Source organism: Leptosomus discolor, chromosome 4 (assembly GCF_034619465.1).
Source record: "Leptosomus discolor isolate bLepDis1 chromosome 4, bLepDis1.hap2, whole genome shotgun sequence".
NCBI lineage: Eukaryota > Metazoa > Chordata > Aves > Leptosomiformes > Leptosomidae > Leptosomus > Leptosomus discolor.
In genome coordinates, this window is record NC_141394.1 from 83,573,396 (window position 1) to 83,591,338 (window position 17,943).

Here is a 17,943-nt window from a genome sequence, read left to right on the forward strand (position 1 = left end):
CTTGCTGGTGCCGGCTGGGGCAGCGAGATCAAACCCTGCGCATCTCCCTCCCGAAGGCGTTTTCTCCTCGAAGGGTTGTGGCTGCCCTCGCTGAACCGTTGCGTTCACCAGCGTCCTCTGCCCCCGAGCAAGTGAAAGCCGGCGCGCTTCTCCTCGTCTCCTCCCCGGCTGCCTCCTGCTCTTCCCGGCAAACACCGGGGCTTGATTCTGGGAGTCAGGAGCTGTTTCATCTTTTTATCTTTGTTTGCCAGAGGAATGTGAATTATATGCTTTTAGCTCCTCAGACCTCTTGATCTCATGCTGGTTGAGAAATGTCTGAAATTAAGCCAGTTTACCCCACGAGGGCTTAGCTGCCCTCGGAAGAAGTGCAGTGCCTCCCGCGAGTCAGCTGGCCACCGTGGCCCTGCTCGGTGGAGAGAAATGCCAACAGCGAACAATTTTGTGATCTTCATCTGACCTTCAGCAGGAAGAATTTTATCGTGCGAGGTTGCAGGCAGGGAAGGATAAAAGCCCCGTTGCCAAGCTGTAAGCGAGCGCTGGTGAGCTCGTGGCGGCACGGCTGTGGTCCATCGTCACGTGTCCAGCCGGCTCTGGACATCCACCGTGTCCCAGTCTTGCCAACAAGCACGGAAGGATCATTTAGAGAGTCACCCCAGTGAGTCCTCCTAGCTGTAACGCTGTCTTCATTCTGCAACTTAGGAGTAGGGGACTCAGAGGAATAGGCTGTTTTGCTGCCGCGGAGGGAGACCCCGGTGTGCCCGCGTGGGCAGGAGTGTCCCGTCAGGCTGGTGACGGTGACGCCGTGGGACCGCGCCGGCCACCCGGTCGGTGTCCTGCTGCGTGTCCGTCCCCTGGCAGCGCTCAGGCACGTTTCATTCCTGGCGTGATGCTGCCTGGCCCCAGGCTCCTCCGTGTCGCCGGCCTCCCCCCGTGCTTTTCCTCCCGTCATTCTTGTGTCCTCCCTGAGTGCCACTGGCCGGGACGTGGTGTCTCTCCTGGCTCGCTGTCCCAGCCGGACCCACAGAGCCCTCGGGGAGCAGCTCGGTTGGATGCTCTGTTGAAATTTGCGTCAGGCGAGCCGGCCGCGCTGCCTGTGCCGGGCTCTGCACCGTGGGCCGCGATTCCCCCGGGCCGGCTCCCGTATCCCAGCGACTCCCACGAGCCGGAGGTTACCGGGCCATAAGGATGCCGTGAGCTGGGAGCCACCGTTACCCGTGCGCGGCTCCACCGACCTCCTTGCCCTGCCCCATCCTGCCCAGGAAAGTCCCCCGCGCAGGGGAATTGTCGTGGGGTGAAAACCAAGCCCGGGGCCAGCCGTGTCCCGTGGGGCTGCGCTGCCCGGTGCGAGCCGTGCTCTGCCTTGCAGGGCGACAGCAGGAAGCTGGAGGACGCCAGCGCGTACCTGAGCCTGCCCTCCACGAGGAACCTGTCCGAGCCCAAGCTCCTCTCCGGGTCCTCCTTCCGCGTGAGTGGGGCCACATCGGGCTTGACCGCGTCGGCCCGGGACGCCTTCCAAATCTCGACGCTCGTCTGCTCCACGAAGCTGACCCAGAACGGTGAGTGCCGGCTCTCTGCGGGGGCGGCGGCGGGGCTGTGCCCCCAGCCCACCGGTGCGCTCCCACCCGCCGGACCGCTCCTCTCCCAGCACCCGGCTCTGTGGCTGCGGTCTGCCGGCACGTGCCGGCCACTGCGGGACACGGTGCCAGCGCCGCTGTGGCAGCACCGGGAGGCCCTGCTGGGGATGGGGGAAGGCTGGGCTCTGCCCACCGGAGCTGAGATGTTTGTCCTCAGGCCAGGGACCTGCCCTGCCCTCCTTCCTAAACCTGTGCCATGAACACAGCTTGTACCCGGGCAGGGAGGGCGGTCACCCCCCTGGAGGGCACCAGGCTGGGGGGGATTCCCGGCCCCACATGAGGAGGCAGAGTGGGGGGCTGTGCAGGGTCCCCGGGGCAGCCCGGCTGCTGCCCACGCTGGGTGCTGTGCTGGCACTGGGCCCCTCCAGCACGGCCGTGCGATGCCAGGGCTCAGTCCCGTCGTGAAGGGCAGCGGGATGGCGTGCCAAAGGCGCAGGAGAGGTTTTGATGTGGTCAGGACGGCCATGCTGCTCCTGGGGTGGGTGCAGGCTGGCAGGCAGCGCGGTCCCGGGGGCTTTGGGGGCTGCTGTCCCCTGGAGAGGGGTGGCAGCGAGCAGGAGCGCCTGCGGCGGGACGGTGCTGCACTGCCCGCCGCCCCAGCGGTCCGGGTTCCCTGCCCTTGCCCCATAGCACCGCTGCCACGGCACCCTGCGTCGTGCTGCCCCGGCGCCCGCACCGCCGGGATGTGGTTTGCTGCAGGCTCTGTTTGCACATCGCTGGGTTGATAGCTCCAGACTGTAACTCAGAGAGTTCCTCATTTTTTTTCTCTTTTTTATTAAGGTTGTCTTTTGGCTTATCTGTCTCCTGAGCCCTCCTGAGTTAGCAGCAGATTAGTTTTCCAAGGCGGGGGAATGAGAACAAACAATAACAGGCTGCAAGTGTTTCCAGGCGCTCTCCCACCTTGGGGGAGCGGAGCTGCTGCCAGCGGCTGTGGGTAGTTAGCAGTTTCTTGGCTGGCACAAGCCCTTGCAGATGGTAATTAATCTGCTCTGGCCCACGGGGGAACTGAGCTGCCGCCTCCGATCTGGGAGCTGGAGCGAGCTGCTGACTGTTGCTGTCGAAAGCTCCGTGACCTTGGGCCCTTTGAAATCAGGGTGGGATTTGGGACTCCCTGTTTTCAGCCCCCGTCCTGGGTGAGCTAGCGTGGGCGCCAGCCCTGGGGTGCTCTGCGCAGTTCACGGCAGGGCAGCCAAGAGCACGTGTGCCATCTCGGCACAGGCGCATCCGCAGTGGCAGGTGGGATTTCTGCCTTGTTCGAGATGGTTTGGGAGGCGGCAGAACAAGGAGGTGTCGCAACCTTGGGCGAGCGCTGGCGGTTATCAAACGGCTGCCCCTGCCCCTCGGAAGCGAGCGGGGAGAGGAGAGCGGGGCCAGTGGCGAGCAGCCGGGCACCAGCCCTGCGGGACGGGAGGGCTGGGGGGCTGCACCAGCTGAGTGCCCTCGCAGGCGTCCGGCTTGGGGGGAAACGCGGCACTCGCACCTCTGCCATGACAGGGAGAAGCATCCCAGCCCTTCGCCGGGCCTCACCGCGCTGTGCTGCGTGACGGTGCCGGCGCTCGGGCCAACGCCACGTTTTCAGCGTGTGTCTGCGTTGCCGCAGAAAGCCCCCCAGCAGCTGCTCGGTCCTCGGGGCGGGCGACAGGGACGCCTAGGGGTAACGTCTCCAGCTGCCTGGAGAGTCCAACGCTGCGTGGGAGCACCGCGAGCCAGCGGGCTCTGTGCCGTGGGGGCGAGCGGCAGTGGCGCTTGGCCAGGGGAAAGCCGGGTCCCTCCTGCCCAGCGGCACCGCTGCTGCGAGGCTGATGGAGGCAAACGCTTCGTCCTCCTTTCGCTGAAGTGCAGTGACGCAGCTGGGGGAACTGCGGCCCTGGCGCGATGCTGGGGGACGGCAGCCTCCTGGCTTGGGGGCCGCAGTGCGGTGACTCACCGCTGACGGGGTCTGGGGCCGCAGCGGTGCGGTGTGAGCGGGGCTCAGGGCCGCTGCTGCTCCGTGAGTTCCCCTCCTGCAGCACGGTTACAGCTTCTACGGTAGCAACCCTCTACGCAGCTGGGTTTTACGCTGCCATGGCACTGAAGTCGGGAAGCTTTCTGTGCGGAGCAGGCGTTGTGTGGGGAGTCGGGGGTCGGCGGGTCCTGGCTGCCCTGGCAGCGCTGTGCCGACCACCGGCTGGTGTGGTGCTGGCAGGTCGGCCCACGGCCCCGTGCACACCGGAACGGCCGCGGTCAGCTCTGCCCGGCGCAGGAGAGGAGCTGCGGCGCGGCCGCTGCGGGTGGGCGTATGGCCGGGAGTGGGGGGCAGGTGCCCGGGGTGGGCATTGGGGAGGCACAGGGGGTGTGGGCAACCTCCCTGGGTCCCATCCCCGGCACAGTCCAGCCAATGGAGGGCACGGGTCAGGGGACGATGGTGACCCATGGCCCCCTCCCCAAGATCCCTTCTCCAAAAGCTTCATGGGTTTGTGGGGAAGCCGCAGCTCCACGGCTGAGTCCTGCTGTTTCGGGTCTCAGTTTCCCTCCCGTGGGGGTGTGAAGAGGCTGGCGGCGAGTGGCACCAAGCCCCCAGGGATGGGGCCTCTCTGTCCGGCTGCCCTGGGCAGTGAGGGTGGGACGGGGGAGCCTGGGTCTGGCAGCAAGTGGAGCTGTGCTGCCTCTCCCCTTCCTCCCACCCAGTCAACCTGCTGGGGCTGCTGAAGTGGCGCGCCAAGCCCAGCCTCCTCGCCGGGAACCTCCAAAAGCTGATGAACGTGGATGGCGGGGAGGTCATCAAGGTACGGCCGGGTCTTCCCTCCTACCTCCCCCCTTCCCTGCTCCTGCACTCCTGGCTGTATGTCGTCGTCGTCCCCCGCCAATGGCTGCTCCCTGGGGGGGCAGAGGGATGTGAGAGCTCCTGGGGGTGGCAGTGTCAGCACTGGGGCAGCCGCCCTGGGCTGGGGCTGAACTGGGCGCACTGGGAGCATCCTGCATGGCCTCAGTGCCTCTTCTCCGGGGAGAGGTGCTGCCTCTGCCTGGGCGATTGCCCTGTTGGTCCCGGGGAGCCCCACTGGGGCGAGTGGTGGCTGGAGGGACAGTGCTGGTCTACTGCCAGGGGACAGGCTGAGACGGAGAGTTGTGTCCTGGTGAAGGGCTGAGAGAGGCTGAGGATGGGCACAGGAGCTCTGAGCGTGGGTTCGGGACGATGCTGGGAGCTAACGCTCGAGCCCTCACGGTCCTTTTGTTTCCCCCAGTTCCTCCAGGACACGTTGGATGCCTTGTTCTCCATCATGATGGAGAATTCGGACACGGATGTCTATGACACACTTGTCTTTGATGCCCTGGTAAGCGGGACCTGTGTCCCCCCACGTGCTGAGCATGGGTCTGACCCCACTGGCCAGTGCAGGGGGGGACTGGGGCAGGTTTGAGATGGGGCTTGCTGATCTGACCAGACAAGCCGTGCCTAGAGCCACGCAGCGCCTCTGGGCTGAGCAGTGCCTCTGGCTCCACCGCCGTGCCTCGGGCCAGTAGAGCCCAGCTGACCCAGCACAGGGCAGGGCTGTGGCTCACGGGGACATTGTCCCTCTGATGAGCCAGTTCCAGCAAGGTTCAAAGGCGTTTCTCCAACACCGAGACAAGAGAGACCCCAGTGACAGGACCAGGGGAGGGTTGGGGTCAGGACGGCTCCCGTGAGACACCCAGGGTCAGTGATGGTGCCAGCTCTGCACAAGCTGGCCCTGAGTCGTCCTGTGGCTGCTGGGCTCAGGGCTTGTTTTGGGCTTTCCACCTTGGAGGTCTGCCTGTCCCGGCAGGCTGGGCGGCCGTGCAGGGGGCTCTGGTGGCCCTAGCAGCCCCCATGAGGGGTCAATGCCGCTCTGGCTGTGGCTGCAGGCACCTGGCTGTCCCCAGGCATCCTGCTGCCTGCACCAAGCCGTCCCACTGCCCGCTCCCCCCCAGGTTTTCATCGTGGGGCTGGTGGCCGACAAGAAGTTCCAGCATTTCAACACCGTCCTGGAGGCCTACATCCGCCAGCACTTCAGTGCCACGCTCGCCTACAAGTGGGTACCGGCGGCTGTGGTGTGGGGAGGGACGGGGCTGGGACGGCGGGGACGGGGGGGACGGAGCCGGAGCGCGGGGCTCGCCGGCAGGAGCTGAGCCCCAAAGGCTGCTCGGCTGAGGCCGGGGAACCCGCCGAGTCCTGGCCACACGTGTTGCCATCCTGCAGGAAGCTGATCTCGGTGCTGACGCAGTACATGGACCACGCGAGCCGTGGGGAGCCCTGCGAGCCGCTCATGCGCACCTTCAAGGCCTTGGAGTACGTCTTCAAGTTCATCGTCCGCTCCCGGCACCTCTTTGCCCAGTAAGTACCGGCCATCGCTTCCACCGCTCCAGGTGCCGCACTCTGCCAAGCTGCTCGGCCAGCGCCGCGCGTCGGCAGCACCGCTGGAGCATCGGCCCCCCGCGGTGGGGTTTGCGGGAGGGAGGAAAGGAAAGGTCCCGTGGGGGTCCCTATGCCGCAGGAGGGGTGTTGGTGCCGACTGTCAGTCCTGGGGATGCAGCACTGGTGTCTCGACCCGCCTGGTGCTGGTGCCGGCTGCTCAGGTTGGATGTGGCACCCAGGGGTGGCACTTGCAGCCCCTGGCGCGCTGCAGACGTGCTGCTGTGCTGGCCGGTGCCTGGCCAGGCTCCCCTCCGCCGCTGCCCCACGTCCTCTCCCCGAGGTTTCCGGCAGTTCCTGCTGCGCGCCGGCCTCGGGTCGCTGCTGGGGCAGTTGTGGTCCAGCGTGAGGTGCTGTGGCCGGACGGGTGCCGTTGCACACACCGCGCTCGGGCCGACGAGCGGCGTTTCACCGTGTTTGCAAAGCACGGGGCGAGCCTGTGGCTTGCCGCCCGTCGGGCCGATTGGGAGCGCTGGTGCGGGGTGCTGGTGAGATCGGCTTTGGCCCACTCTGTGTCGGGCTGACCCAAGCGCCACGTGCGTGAGGCCGGAGGGACCCGCAGTGAGCTCCGGCCCAAGGCAGGGCTGGCTCTGCCCGGGTTTTTCCAGCGTGCCCTTAAAAACCTCCCACAAAGGAGGTGGGAAAACCTCCCTGGGCAGCCTGCTCCCCTGCGCGGCCGGCACTGTGGCTGGAAAGGTTTTCTGGCGTCCAGCCTTCCCACTCGTTCCTGGGCAGCTTCTGCCTGCGCAGCCTGTGCTGTTCAGGAGCTTCTTCGTGGATTTTCCCTTGGGGAGGGAAAGGTTGCGCTCACCCTGGGCCAGGCACACCTTGCTGCGGAGCAGTGCTCCGCTCCGCTCGGGCTGTCTGAGCCCTCAGCCTGGCGTTGGCCTCCGTGCCGCCCCCGTGGCATCCCCAGCTCTGCCGACGGCGTCACCTGCGAGCCTCCTGCTGGGCTCTAACGCCGCCTTTAGCGGGTGCGGATGGCGGCGGGTGTGGTGACGGCGATCCGGGCAGCGAGGGCCGCCCTGGCACGTCACTGGCGAAGGCATGTGCTTGGCGCTGGAGCGTTCTGATGAACCCTCTGCCTCTGCAGCTCCAGCAGCACCCACGGCTCCCGGGCCTCGTCCCAGGCTGCTCGCCCGCTCCCGCCGCTCGCTGGGCTTTCAAACCATTTCCAACGCAACGTGCATGTTCAGTCTCCGGGGTCCCTCGTGCTGCAGCAAAACAGGGGTGGCACGGTGCCTGCCCCAGGGCCTGGGGAAAGAGTGCCTGCGCCAGCTCTCCCGACCTGTCCTGGCTCAGCAGCTCATCCCCCAGCTCAGCACGAGCCCTGAAGGGGGTTGTGAGAGAGAGAGACTTTATACCGGGTCCTGTAGTGACAGGACGAGGGGTAACGGTTTCAAACTGAAAGAGGGAAGATTTAGATGAGATCTTAGGAAGAAGTTCCCCCCTGTGAGGGCGGTGAGGCACTGGCCCAGGCTGCCCAGAGCAGCTGTGGCTGCCCGCTCCCTGGCAGTGCTCAAGGCCAGGCTGGATGGGGCTGGGAGCAACCTGGGCTGGTGGGAGGTGTCCCTGCCCAGGGCAGGGGGTGGGAACCAGATGGTCTTTAAGGTCCGTCCAACCCAAACCATTCTGTGGTTCTGTGATAAGCCGCGTAAGGGACTGGAAGCCTTCATGGCTCCTTGTGGCTGCTGGGGATAAGGTCAAGGTCCCCCACCAGGTACCTCCAGAGTCCTCATGAGACCTGGTTTCATCTGTTCCCCGTGGGCACGGGGTTCCTGTCCTAATCTGCGCAATGGGACAAACAAGCCTCCCCTGGGCAGGCGAGGGTGAGCCCGGCCGTGCTGACGGGCTGAAGTGCAAAACTGAAAACACGAGTTTGTAGTTACCAGAAAAAGCAGAGTTACCAGAAAAAGCAAGTTACGTTCCTCTTTCATTCCAAGTACGCGGCACCGAAAGCCAAAGTGTCCCAAGGGAGCAGTGGGCGGCGAGGGCCCTCTGCATGTGGCGTCGCCAGCCTGTGGTGGGAGAGCAGCCGGGTTGCCCCATGCTATGGGGCTGCGGTTCGGCAGGCGGCTGTTTTCCAGGGAGCCCAGGGTCTGCCGCCTCCACCTCAAGTCCTGAGCCGTTTTCCAGGAAGCCCAGGGTCTGCCGCCTCCACCCAAAGTCCTGAGCACCGCGCAGGGGTGCCAGGACGCATGTCGGCATCCCCGTCGGCGCCCTGCGCCCTGCTCGCAGTGAGGAGCCGTGTCGGGTCCCCGACATCCCGAGGGACTCTCAGACCTCACTTTGCCCTGGCTTTGTCTTCGCCGTCTCACTTTGCTGTCTGCCGGGCACTCCCCGTGCAGCTCACGCAGCAGAGACGGGGCCTGCCGGTGTGTGAGCTGCTGCGAGCCCTCTCTGTCCTTCCTCATCGCTCTCGCCTGCTGGCCCTTCCCAGGGTCTCGTTCATGGCCAGGCAGCTGCCCCAGGGCTCCGGGGTGCTCCTGCATGAGACCAGGGTACCTGCCTCCTCATCATACATGAAAATACAGAGCAAATTCCCCAGCTTATAGGATTTCTGGTAGAGAAAAATAATTATATGGAGCATTTGCAAACAGCCCTGTGAATTAGTTTGCATTGGAATGAAGACATCCCTGAAGACATTTAGTGTTTTTATTCATCTTCCCTTTATCTTTGCGATCTTAACAGTGCAATAACAGGAACTCCTCAGATCTTCTAAATACTTTAAATGGTGCTACAATTTGTACACAGTCTATAATTTAAAGAAATTAGATTGTAATTATAATAAGTTACTGCAGATCGCTGTGCCTGTTTGATTATGCGTGCTACCGCTGGAATCGGGTGAGCAGCTCAAGTAGCTCGTACGAGGGTCCCAGGTTGCTGCGAGGACGATCAAAGCGGGGCCCAGCCGGTGCCGGGCAGGAGGTTCATTGCCCGAGCCCCTTCGTCAGGTCTGTGGCCGGGGAAAGGGCCCCCTGGTTCCCCGCCTGCCTCGGGCTGGGGGCGTGGGAGCCGGTGGGCTGTGAAGGGGCCGGATCCTGGTGCTGGCCATGGGAGCTCTGTGCCCGAAATGTGCTTTCCTGCGGGAATGCGCCCCCGCCCTCGCTCCGTAGGGAGACGCCACGCTGCGTCTCCAGCCTCATCCCCCCTCGGCACCCCACGCACCGCGCCAGGGCAGGCGGGGACCGGTGGAGCCCCCCGTGCCCTTCCCGACATTGGGCACCTTGTCCCGTCCCCTGCCGTGGGAGCCCCGAATCCCCTCGCAGCTCCCCTGGCACCTGCGTGGCTCCGTCACCTCGGGGAGGGGGCTGGGGGAGCCGGGTTTTGGCGACAGCGGGTGACATGGTCCCTGCTCGCTGCTTCCTCCCTGCCCGTTCCTCCGTCGGCTTCTGCTTTTTGGCTGCTACCCAGGGTGGCGAAGTTTTCCTGAAAGTGCTTTTCCTGCAAGTGTCGTCACCCCAGGCTTGCCCCGTGTGGGGAGTCCTCTCTCCCGCCGGTGCTGGGGGGGCTGGGGTTGCTCTCGCCAGCACCCCTCCGCAGCCCCTGCTCTGCCGCTCGCAGCCCCCTCACCCAGCCTCGCTCAGCCCCTCCGGTTCCTGCCGCCAGCCCCGCTCCGGCAGCACCCATGGGCTCTGCCATGGCCACGCTCATCCCCTCTCCTGTCCCCAGGGCAGGCCCGCACCCCTGTGGGGGCCGGTCCCTTGCCCCCCGCACCCTCTAGCCAGTCACCGGACCCCGCAGCCACTGAGCATCCCCACCGGCCCCCCTCCCACAGGGACTTGCTGGGGTCCCTGGGGTCCCCAAAGGCGGCTGCTCGGGTCCCACCGCAGTCTGAGCTGGCAGGGCCTCCCTTCCCGAGAACCACGCTGCCCCTTCTCGAGCACCTCTCGTTCAGCACGTTCCTATTGCGGTCCGTACGGATTTGCTTAGTAGGCTGGTGGCTGGATAATTTTCCCTGCCACTTGGCTGGGTTTTGGTGCCATTCCTCGAACTCGGCTGCGTGTCGGAGCCCGAAGCTGCAGGAGCGGAGGCGGGAGGGTGCCCAGTGTCCCGGGAGGCCTGGGGCTCGAGGGCCAGCCTCCGCCTGCTGGTTTTCCTGATGAAAACCTCCAAACCAGTAGGTTGTTAAATGCAAGACTGCGCTGCCCCACGTCTGCTGCAGCCGCGCAAATCAGCCGTTGTCTTGGCCTAATCGAGCTGCACGCTCCGGCTGCTTTGTACTGCTCTGGTTTGAGTCTTTACACACTTAAAAGGTTCAGAAATCAGTGTTGGCAACCTGTCTTACAACAGTGTCGTAGTCGTGCGGGCCCTCTGTGTGATAGAAATACAGAATTTTGTGGGCAAGAGTTTACGGTGGAGGGGAGCTTGCGAGTCCGTGCCAGCCGGTTGTGGGGAGATGCATTGAACAGAAGGACTGTGAAAGATCTAACAAATCCCTAATAAATGATGATCATGGTGCAGCATCATTGCTGGTCACTAAGACACACAGGCCCCTGGTGGGGTTTTGGGCCAGGCTGCAGGGCCATGGGACGGGGCTGCGGGGATGGGAGTGCTGGGGGCTCCCACCGCTCAGTAGCTTTAGCGTGCGGGATGAGAGGGAGGGACCTTTCTGGAGTCAGTCTGAGCTCTGGTTGACTTGGCAGTCGGTCAAGGGCCATAAAGCAGCCGTGGCTCAGGCGCAGGTTTGTCTGAGCACATCTGAGCTGCCTCGGGCAGATCGACAGGCTCGTTCCCGCTGCCAAACCTGGATGTTCCGTGTGTGCCCTGGGGTTCCTTTACCAGGCAGGAAAGGTGAATTTGAGTGGAGAGCTCTCCAACTGTAATTTTATAAAACAAAGCAGCAAAGATTTTACAAAAACTAGACTCAACAAAAATAGCTGGTAAGCAAAAAGTGACAGGTCTTGTTTGTTCTGCTGCTGCTGCGTGCACAGTTAGAAACCAAACCACAACTGAAAACCAAATGCGTTTTGCTTGCTGCCGTGGTGGCAGCCAGCGTGCAGGCGTCAGGTCGGGCTGGAGGACGGTGTCTGTCTCCGTGGCCGTGGGGAGATCAGGTCTTATCCCCCATTTCCCCATCCGTACCTGCCAGTCGCTCCCCACCAGGCTCGCTGCTTTGTTCGCTGCGTCAGTGGATGGGGCGAACGGGCTCAGATCTGCCCTGTTGTTCACAACAAGTTGTTACCGTGACTTTGCTCTTATGGTTATGGATTTGACCAGCAGCTTCAAAACCTTCTCGCCACTTTGCACGCCTCACGGCTACAATTCCCCACGCGCTTGGTTTGCTGCACATGTAAGCGGTGCGTGCAGCTGGGGCCGCAGCCAGCGGTCCTTGGTACGGGCAGTTCTGCGCCTCTGAAGTGGTGGTTCTGGCTGGCCCCGGGGCTGGGCAGTGGCCGTGCCGGGGCGCTGGCTGTGCCGGGGCTCGCTGCTAGACCCAGCCATGGAGAACGGCCACCGAGGAGCGTAATTAATTGGGATTTCGGGTGATGCCCGGGCAGAGGCGGCCGGTGCAGGCGGCCCCGGTGCGGGCGGCCCCGGTGCAGGGCGGTGCGGTGACTCTGGCTGTTGCAGGCTCTACGAGGGGAAGGAGATGGCCGAGTTCCAGCGCTCGCTGCAGCGGTTCTTCCTCTCCCTGAACCAGCTGATGAAGTCCCCGCTGGAGGGTCCCACGCTGCTCTCCCAGGTACGGTGCGGGGCTGGTGCTGGGAGGGGGCTCAGCTCTGGCGCGTGGTGGGGTGGATGGTGCCCCAGCCGGGGTGCTGGCTGTCCCCATGCCAGGGTGATGCCGGCTGTGCCCATGCAGGGGCGACCCCAGCCGTCCTGCGTCCAGACCCCCCATGCACGGGGTGTCGAAGGGAGCTGCCGCTTGGTGTGGTGCCTCGCTCTCCCCAGGGACCCCCACTTGTGCCCCCGGTGCAAAGCCCCCCGAGGCCCCCGGGCACAAAACACCACATTGCGCTGGTGCCTGGGGCTGCGGCGCGAGTCTGGGTCAGCAGCTCGGCGCTGCTGGGCAAGTGCTCTCCCGGCCATGCGTGTGCCGGCACCTGGAGAAGAGAGTCTCGGGAGGGCTGCTGGTGCTTGTCCCTGTCCCGGAGCTGGCCTGGCCCCGCTCCCTGCGCCCAGGCTGGCACAGGGGGGTCGGGGGGAGCAGCAATGGTGTCCTTTGCACCGTGAGCGCGGCTGCATCCTTTACCGGCAGCCGGTGTCGAGGTCCTCCAGCCACCGGTGTGTCGCTGCCGGAGGTGGGAGCTGAACAGAGAACGCGATGGAGCCACTGCACCCTGTGAAGTCAAGCAGGGAGAGAGGCAGGAGCTGGTGCCGGGGCTGAGTTGGTCTCACTGTGCCAGGGGCGAGGACGGGGACGCCCTCTGCACCCACGGTCTCCCAGCTGGAGAGAGGCACCGCAGGGTGCGGGTGGGGACCTCGTCTGCGGGTTGGGATGCGCGGTGGCCCCGGGACGGCTGGCAGCTCCTGCTCCTTGCATTGCTTCGTGATATTCCCTTATAAACTAACCTGTCCCTCCTTATCCCCTGTCGCATCTGCACTGATGTTATTCTGATTCCCATCTCAGTACCGTTGCTCTAGAGACTCCCTGCTATGGTGACGCGGCGCTGCGCTCTTACCGCATTCACCTGGGCCGTTTCTGCCTCGCTCAGCTCCTCGCTCAGGTCTGCAGGCGGCAGTTCTTGCGCGCACATCCAGGATGGAGCGGCCAGGGCTGAGGGGGAAGGTCTGCCTGCGCGTCGCCAGAAAAGGCATCCCTGCAGCTGCTGCGGGCAGGAGTGTATGATCTATAACAGTAATAAAATAACAGCCGTGAGGCACACGTGGCATGGCAGGGTCTGCCCCGAGGCACAGCCGGTGCAGCTGGGTCCGCCAGCTGCCTGCTGAGAGCGCTGGGGAGGCGGCAGAGGACTGTCGGGAGCAGACAAAGCCCATGTCCGGGGTCCGTCCATGCCAGGTGTCCAGCCGAGGTGTTGGGGGACACATGTGTGCTTCACCCCGTGCGCCCTGAGGCTGCAGCCTCGCAGCAGACGGCGTTACCTGGAAAAGACGAGGCGAGGACCCCTTAGTTTGGGGCGAGGACTCAGCAGGAGCTGCCCTCCGCCCAGAGCAGCCTGCAGGAAGGTGGGGATGGGGCTCGGGAATTTGCCTCCACTGCTGCTGCCACCAGGTTTGCAGAGTCTGACCACGCTTTCTCCCGAAACAGCCAAATTCTGCGGCAGGCTTGCAGCTGCCTAGCAGGAGCTTCCTCTGTGAAAACAACTTTTCGGATTGCTGTTACTTTGTTAGAGAGAGCAGGAGACATTGCAGCTTTCTGGCGGATCTGTGCTGTTCTGTTCAGGGGAAATGCCCCCCTTGGAAGCCCCCCAGGCTCTCCCTTGGGGATCGCTGGAGTCTCGAGCAGGTTGAGGTGCTGGGGCCATGCTCTGTAGTGGCCCTTGGTGTTGCCCGGCAGCAGGACTCATTCCTTCAGAGAGACTTTCCCTCTGCTCCCGTCTCTTCTGAGTGTGAATGCTTGGGCTCAGAGATCCTGTCACTGGGTCACTGGCTTGGTGGTGGCTCCTTGGAGGTGGCAGAAAGGGGCCCTCGTGCCATCAGAGTGGGGCGATGTCGGGGTGGTTTCTCACTGACCTCCCCCAGGTCATTTTTGGTCATCGCCCCCAGCTTTAAAGTTGCTGTTTTTGTCGGTGCAGCTTGCGTTCGGTATTTCTGAGGGCGGCTTTGTGCTCAGCTGTGTCGCCATGTGCGGTGTTGACTCGCCTGAGCGAGGTGTCAGCCAGGTCTCCTCCTCGCCGCCACTTGTCCTCCTCGGTGCTCACCGCCAGCTCTGCTGCTCCCCAGGCTCCGTGGTTTCACCCATGTCACCGACAAAGTGTTTTGCTGGGGGAGAGAGTGCCCAGGTGATATTATTCAATGTGGAAGTGAAAATCAGAAAATGGTCTGAAAAGCGAGAAATCCTTCGACTTTAAATGCACGGTGATGGGCTCCAAGCTGACCAACGCGCTGATGGATGAGGCTGGGACTGTAACGGACAGTGCTCTGGCAATGTCGGCTCCGCGCTGGGCACCGAGCAGGGAGCGCTCACACAAGGGTGGGATTTCCCAGGAAGGGACTTGAGAAGAAAACAGAAAACATCCCTGTGGCACATCTGCACCTGGTGCCTACACTTTGGAGCGTGCGGTCGAGCTGGAAAAGCCCCAGCGAAGGATGATGAGGTGTATGGGGCAGCTTTCAGGTGGGATCACCTACCTGGCCAGACGAGACCCCTCCATCCTGGAAAAGAGACGAGCAAGGAGCTGGGACAGGGAGCTGTGGACTCGCCACTGATCCGGAGAGGGGCGTAGGAGGCCGAAACGGTTGCTCAAGGTCTCTCCCGACTTGGGAGGGAAGGAGCATCTCACAAAATGCACAAAAGCAGTGCTGTTTGTCTGGGGTGTGATGACGCTGTCGAGGCCCTCGTGATGGTCTGTATCTGCTCCTCGGAGCAGGCTGAGGATGCTGAAAGTTTGCGCAGCTTTGCCAACAGCTCTACTGATCTGTGGGAAAAAATCCAGCCAGGATCATTTAAACATGAAGACGTTCCTGCTTCAAGAGGCCCTGACCTTGGGAAGAACCGCTGTGGGCTTGTGAGCCAGCGGGGTCCCGTCCTCTTCCCTGCTGAGCCTCAGACCAAGTGCCCACCTCCTGCTGCCAGGCTCCCGGTGCCTCTGTCCGGCCTCGGAGGGTCCCGCGGCTTCCCTGGTGTCCTGGCCCACGGCTGCAGTTCTTGTGCTGCCTCCTGCACTGGTTCCTGCTGGACCCCAGCCACTGGGTCTTGCCATACCCAGCCCTGGTGGGTCTCCTGAACATCTCAAGCCGGTACTCCAAGGAGAGGACTTTTTTGTCTTGTTCTCTGTGTGGAAGCTGTAGCTGCTTTATAGAGCTTGCACGCCCCCCGCACGTCTAGCTGCGACGACCAGCTCCCGTCTGGCAGCTGAAGGTGATACCTGAAAGCGCTGCTGGGGGCTGACGTAAGCTTTGCAGCTTCACCCGCTCTGCCCACTCTTTCCGCTAAAGCTGCAATTATCTGATCAGCCCAAGGCAGAGCTGGTAGTGGCTCGTTAGCTGCAACACTCCTGCAGAGGCCACCTCTCTTGTGGAGCTAGCCGGTCCTCTGTCCGACTGCTTCAGGCTGGGAGGTTTTGAGCTATTTTGACTTCTCGGCACCGTGGAGAGGAGGCTGAGTCTCTTTTGGATCTGCTTACTGGTGTCGGACAGGCTGGGGGCCAGGGCCGAACCCCTGGCGTGGTGCTAGCTGGGGGACCTAGCCAGCTCTTCGGCCAAACGCCTCCCACATGCCCAGCAGCCGCTGCGACCCAGAGGTGCCCCTGACACGAAGGAGGCGGGAGGCTGCCTGCTCCCCGCCGGCAGCGGCCTCGCACGTCTCCAGCCCGCAGACGGGGCTCCTGCTGTGGCCGCTCCCGGGTCAGGGACTGCGTTTTCTGTGGGGGTGCTTGCCAGTGCCCATGGTTGGAGCTTCGCTGATGTTGCTCTGACACTGCCCCAGGGGCTGCTGCCACGCATGTGGGTTTCTGCGGGACACCCCTGTGCCGCCGGCGCTGCACCGAGGTGACGGTCGCTGCCACGAGCGCCAGAGGCAGCTCCCGCCCCAAGCTCTGCGCCCATCCCCACTCTGCGCTGGGCTCCCTGACCGCCGTCTCCTGCCCGATCCCACCGGACCCGGCGGGTGGGCACCGGCAGTCGGTCCATCCTCCGGCTCCACCAGCGCGGCCAGAACATCACCAGTGACGGCACGGACAGGACAGCTGGTTCGCCAAACACTGCTGTTCTGCAGCTGGGGAGAAATGGGACACGATTCGTATGTCGTGGCCAGGCTGACACGCTCCTGCCACGGGAGATCAGCAGAGGGGGCTCATCCCCGGTGGTGAAGGAAAGGCAGCGTCAGTTCTGAAGGCCTGGCAGTTTCCCTTGGAGAAAGCCAGAGCCAGTTTCAGGAAGACATAATTTCTCAGACTTAGATTCCGGTGTTTAAGAAGTCTTGTAACACTGGAAAAATCCTCGAGGAATGTGACAAATTCTCTACTGGCTCATTTTTCAAAAAGTGAAGCAGATGGCCTCTGACCATAGAGCGAAGAGGCTGACCATTGATCCCGGCTCAGCCGTGGAGAGGGTGCAATCATTCAGAGTTAAAGGGTGGCAGTGTAATTAACGTTAATCCGTCCAGCTTCACCAAGTATGGAGTTTAATAAAAACAAAATCAAATTTAGCTGTTACTTTTTTGAGGTTACAAATGTGACTGACTAAGATAACTGACATAATAGGCGAGACTAACAACTCTTTGACTTGATACAGCATTCTGATTTAAAATTAGCATTGTGCGAGTTTATTAAAATAGCTGCTTTGAATCTGCTTAATGTAAGTCTTCTCAGTTCTAGAAGAGGCCATTACAAAAGGAGAACCGCTGTGCCGGGATGGGCGTTTCTGTTGGGTCCCAGGGTACTTGTCTCTCGGCGAGTTTGCCGATTTGCCCGACGTGGCCGTGGCTGGTGCAGGGGACACGGGCGGCTGCGGCGGCGCAGGGTAACGGCGAAGCCTCTGCTCTGTGCTCGGGCTCTTGGGCAGAGAGGGGCTGGGGCTGGGGCTGCGGAGCGGAGCTGGGAGCAAAGCTGGGAGCTGCCGGCAGCGAGTGGCTGCAGGCGACTCTGGTGTCGCTGCCGAGGAACAAGCCAGTCCCTGGGTTTGTATGCCAAGAGGCGTCAGACAGGAATATCTGGGGTCACACGGGGCTGTTGGAGGACGATGCGCCCAGCGTCACTGCCCTCAGTTGCAGCAGGTACCTGAGGATCGGGGAAGGGCTTGCGAGAGCTGCGGAAGGGGCTCGGGGTCAGGTGTGTTGGATGGCGACGAACACCATTGCTGTCAGCTGGGGGAGGCAGCGGGGAAGCTGATGGCAGCCTTTGCAGCAGACGTGGCTGGAGCATCGCTTAGTGCCGCAGGCGGAGGCAGAGCCCAGCCCAGCGAAGGGCGCTGGAGCTCACCGAGCTCACCAGGAACGCGGCGCCGGGCGGCAGAACAGGCGACCGACCGCCACTGGACCTGGCTGTGGGGCGGCAGGGCCTCTGGGATGGAGTTTTTAGTCACATCTGAGATCTTCACAGAGACGTCCCGGCTCGGGCTGAGGGTCCACCCTGAGAAGGGGCCAGAGCCGAGCAGAGGTTTCGGTCCCGCAGCGGGGTGCATCCAGGGCAAACCCTTCAGGGGCTCGCCCAGCCTGTGCCCATAACCTCCGTATTCGCTGTGCTCCGAGGGATGTGTCTGAGGCGAACTGGCCCAAGCACTTTTTAAAACTGGGTGAATTTGTGGCAGGCACCAGTCTCTCAGACTCCTGTGGTAACTCTGAGGAAGGTGATGGACTCAATGCCGAAACCGCCGGGTAAAAGTTCCTGGAGCTGAATCGCATAGTGGTCGGCCCCGTGTGGATCTGCAGGCATCGGACCTCCTGGAACTGGTGTTGAAGTGCAGAAGCGAGTGGAGGCCACCGCTGGCACCCAGCTGCACCCACAGGCTGGAGGGTCCCCAGCGCCGCTTTCAGCACAGTCTGAAGCCTGGGGAAGCCTGAAGGACCAGCTGTGCTGGCAAAGCTAGAGAGAAGCAGGACTCGGCGGGTCGTTTATGGTAGTTAATCATGTCACAGACATAATGAAGTAGATTTTAATGCAGAACAATTTGTGGCCAGTGTGTTTGCTATTCCAAAAAACAAACAGCCAAGTGTCCCCCACCCTCTCAGCCTCCCAGCAAGGGCAGCCCCGCTCCTCCGGCCGGCTCCAGCAGCGACTTGAGGCACCGTGAGCGGTGCTGGAAGGTTTTACAGGCACCGCGAGCCAGGGACCACATACC

The 17,943-nt window shown here is 62.9% G+C and overlaps 1 protein-coding gene across 1 annotated transcript in view; it reads left to right on the forward strand.

The window, feature by feature from the left end:
* The window catches only part of LOC147415770 (dedicator of cytokinesis protein 2-like), a 74,810-nt gene that overhangs the window by 12,142 nt on the left and 44,725 nt on the right, over positions 1-17,943 (forward strand). Inside the window, 6 exon segments of the mRNA XM_086463692.1 lie at positions 1,367-1,556; positions 4,302-4,399; positions 4,856-4,945; positions 5,559-5,659; positions 5,827-5,961; positions 11,614-11,725. Of these exon segments, the coding sequence (XP_086319818.1) occupies positions 1,367-1,556; positions 4,302-4,399; positions 4,856-4,945; positions 5,559-5,659; positions 5,827-5,961; positions 11,614-11,725 (726 nt within the window).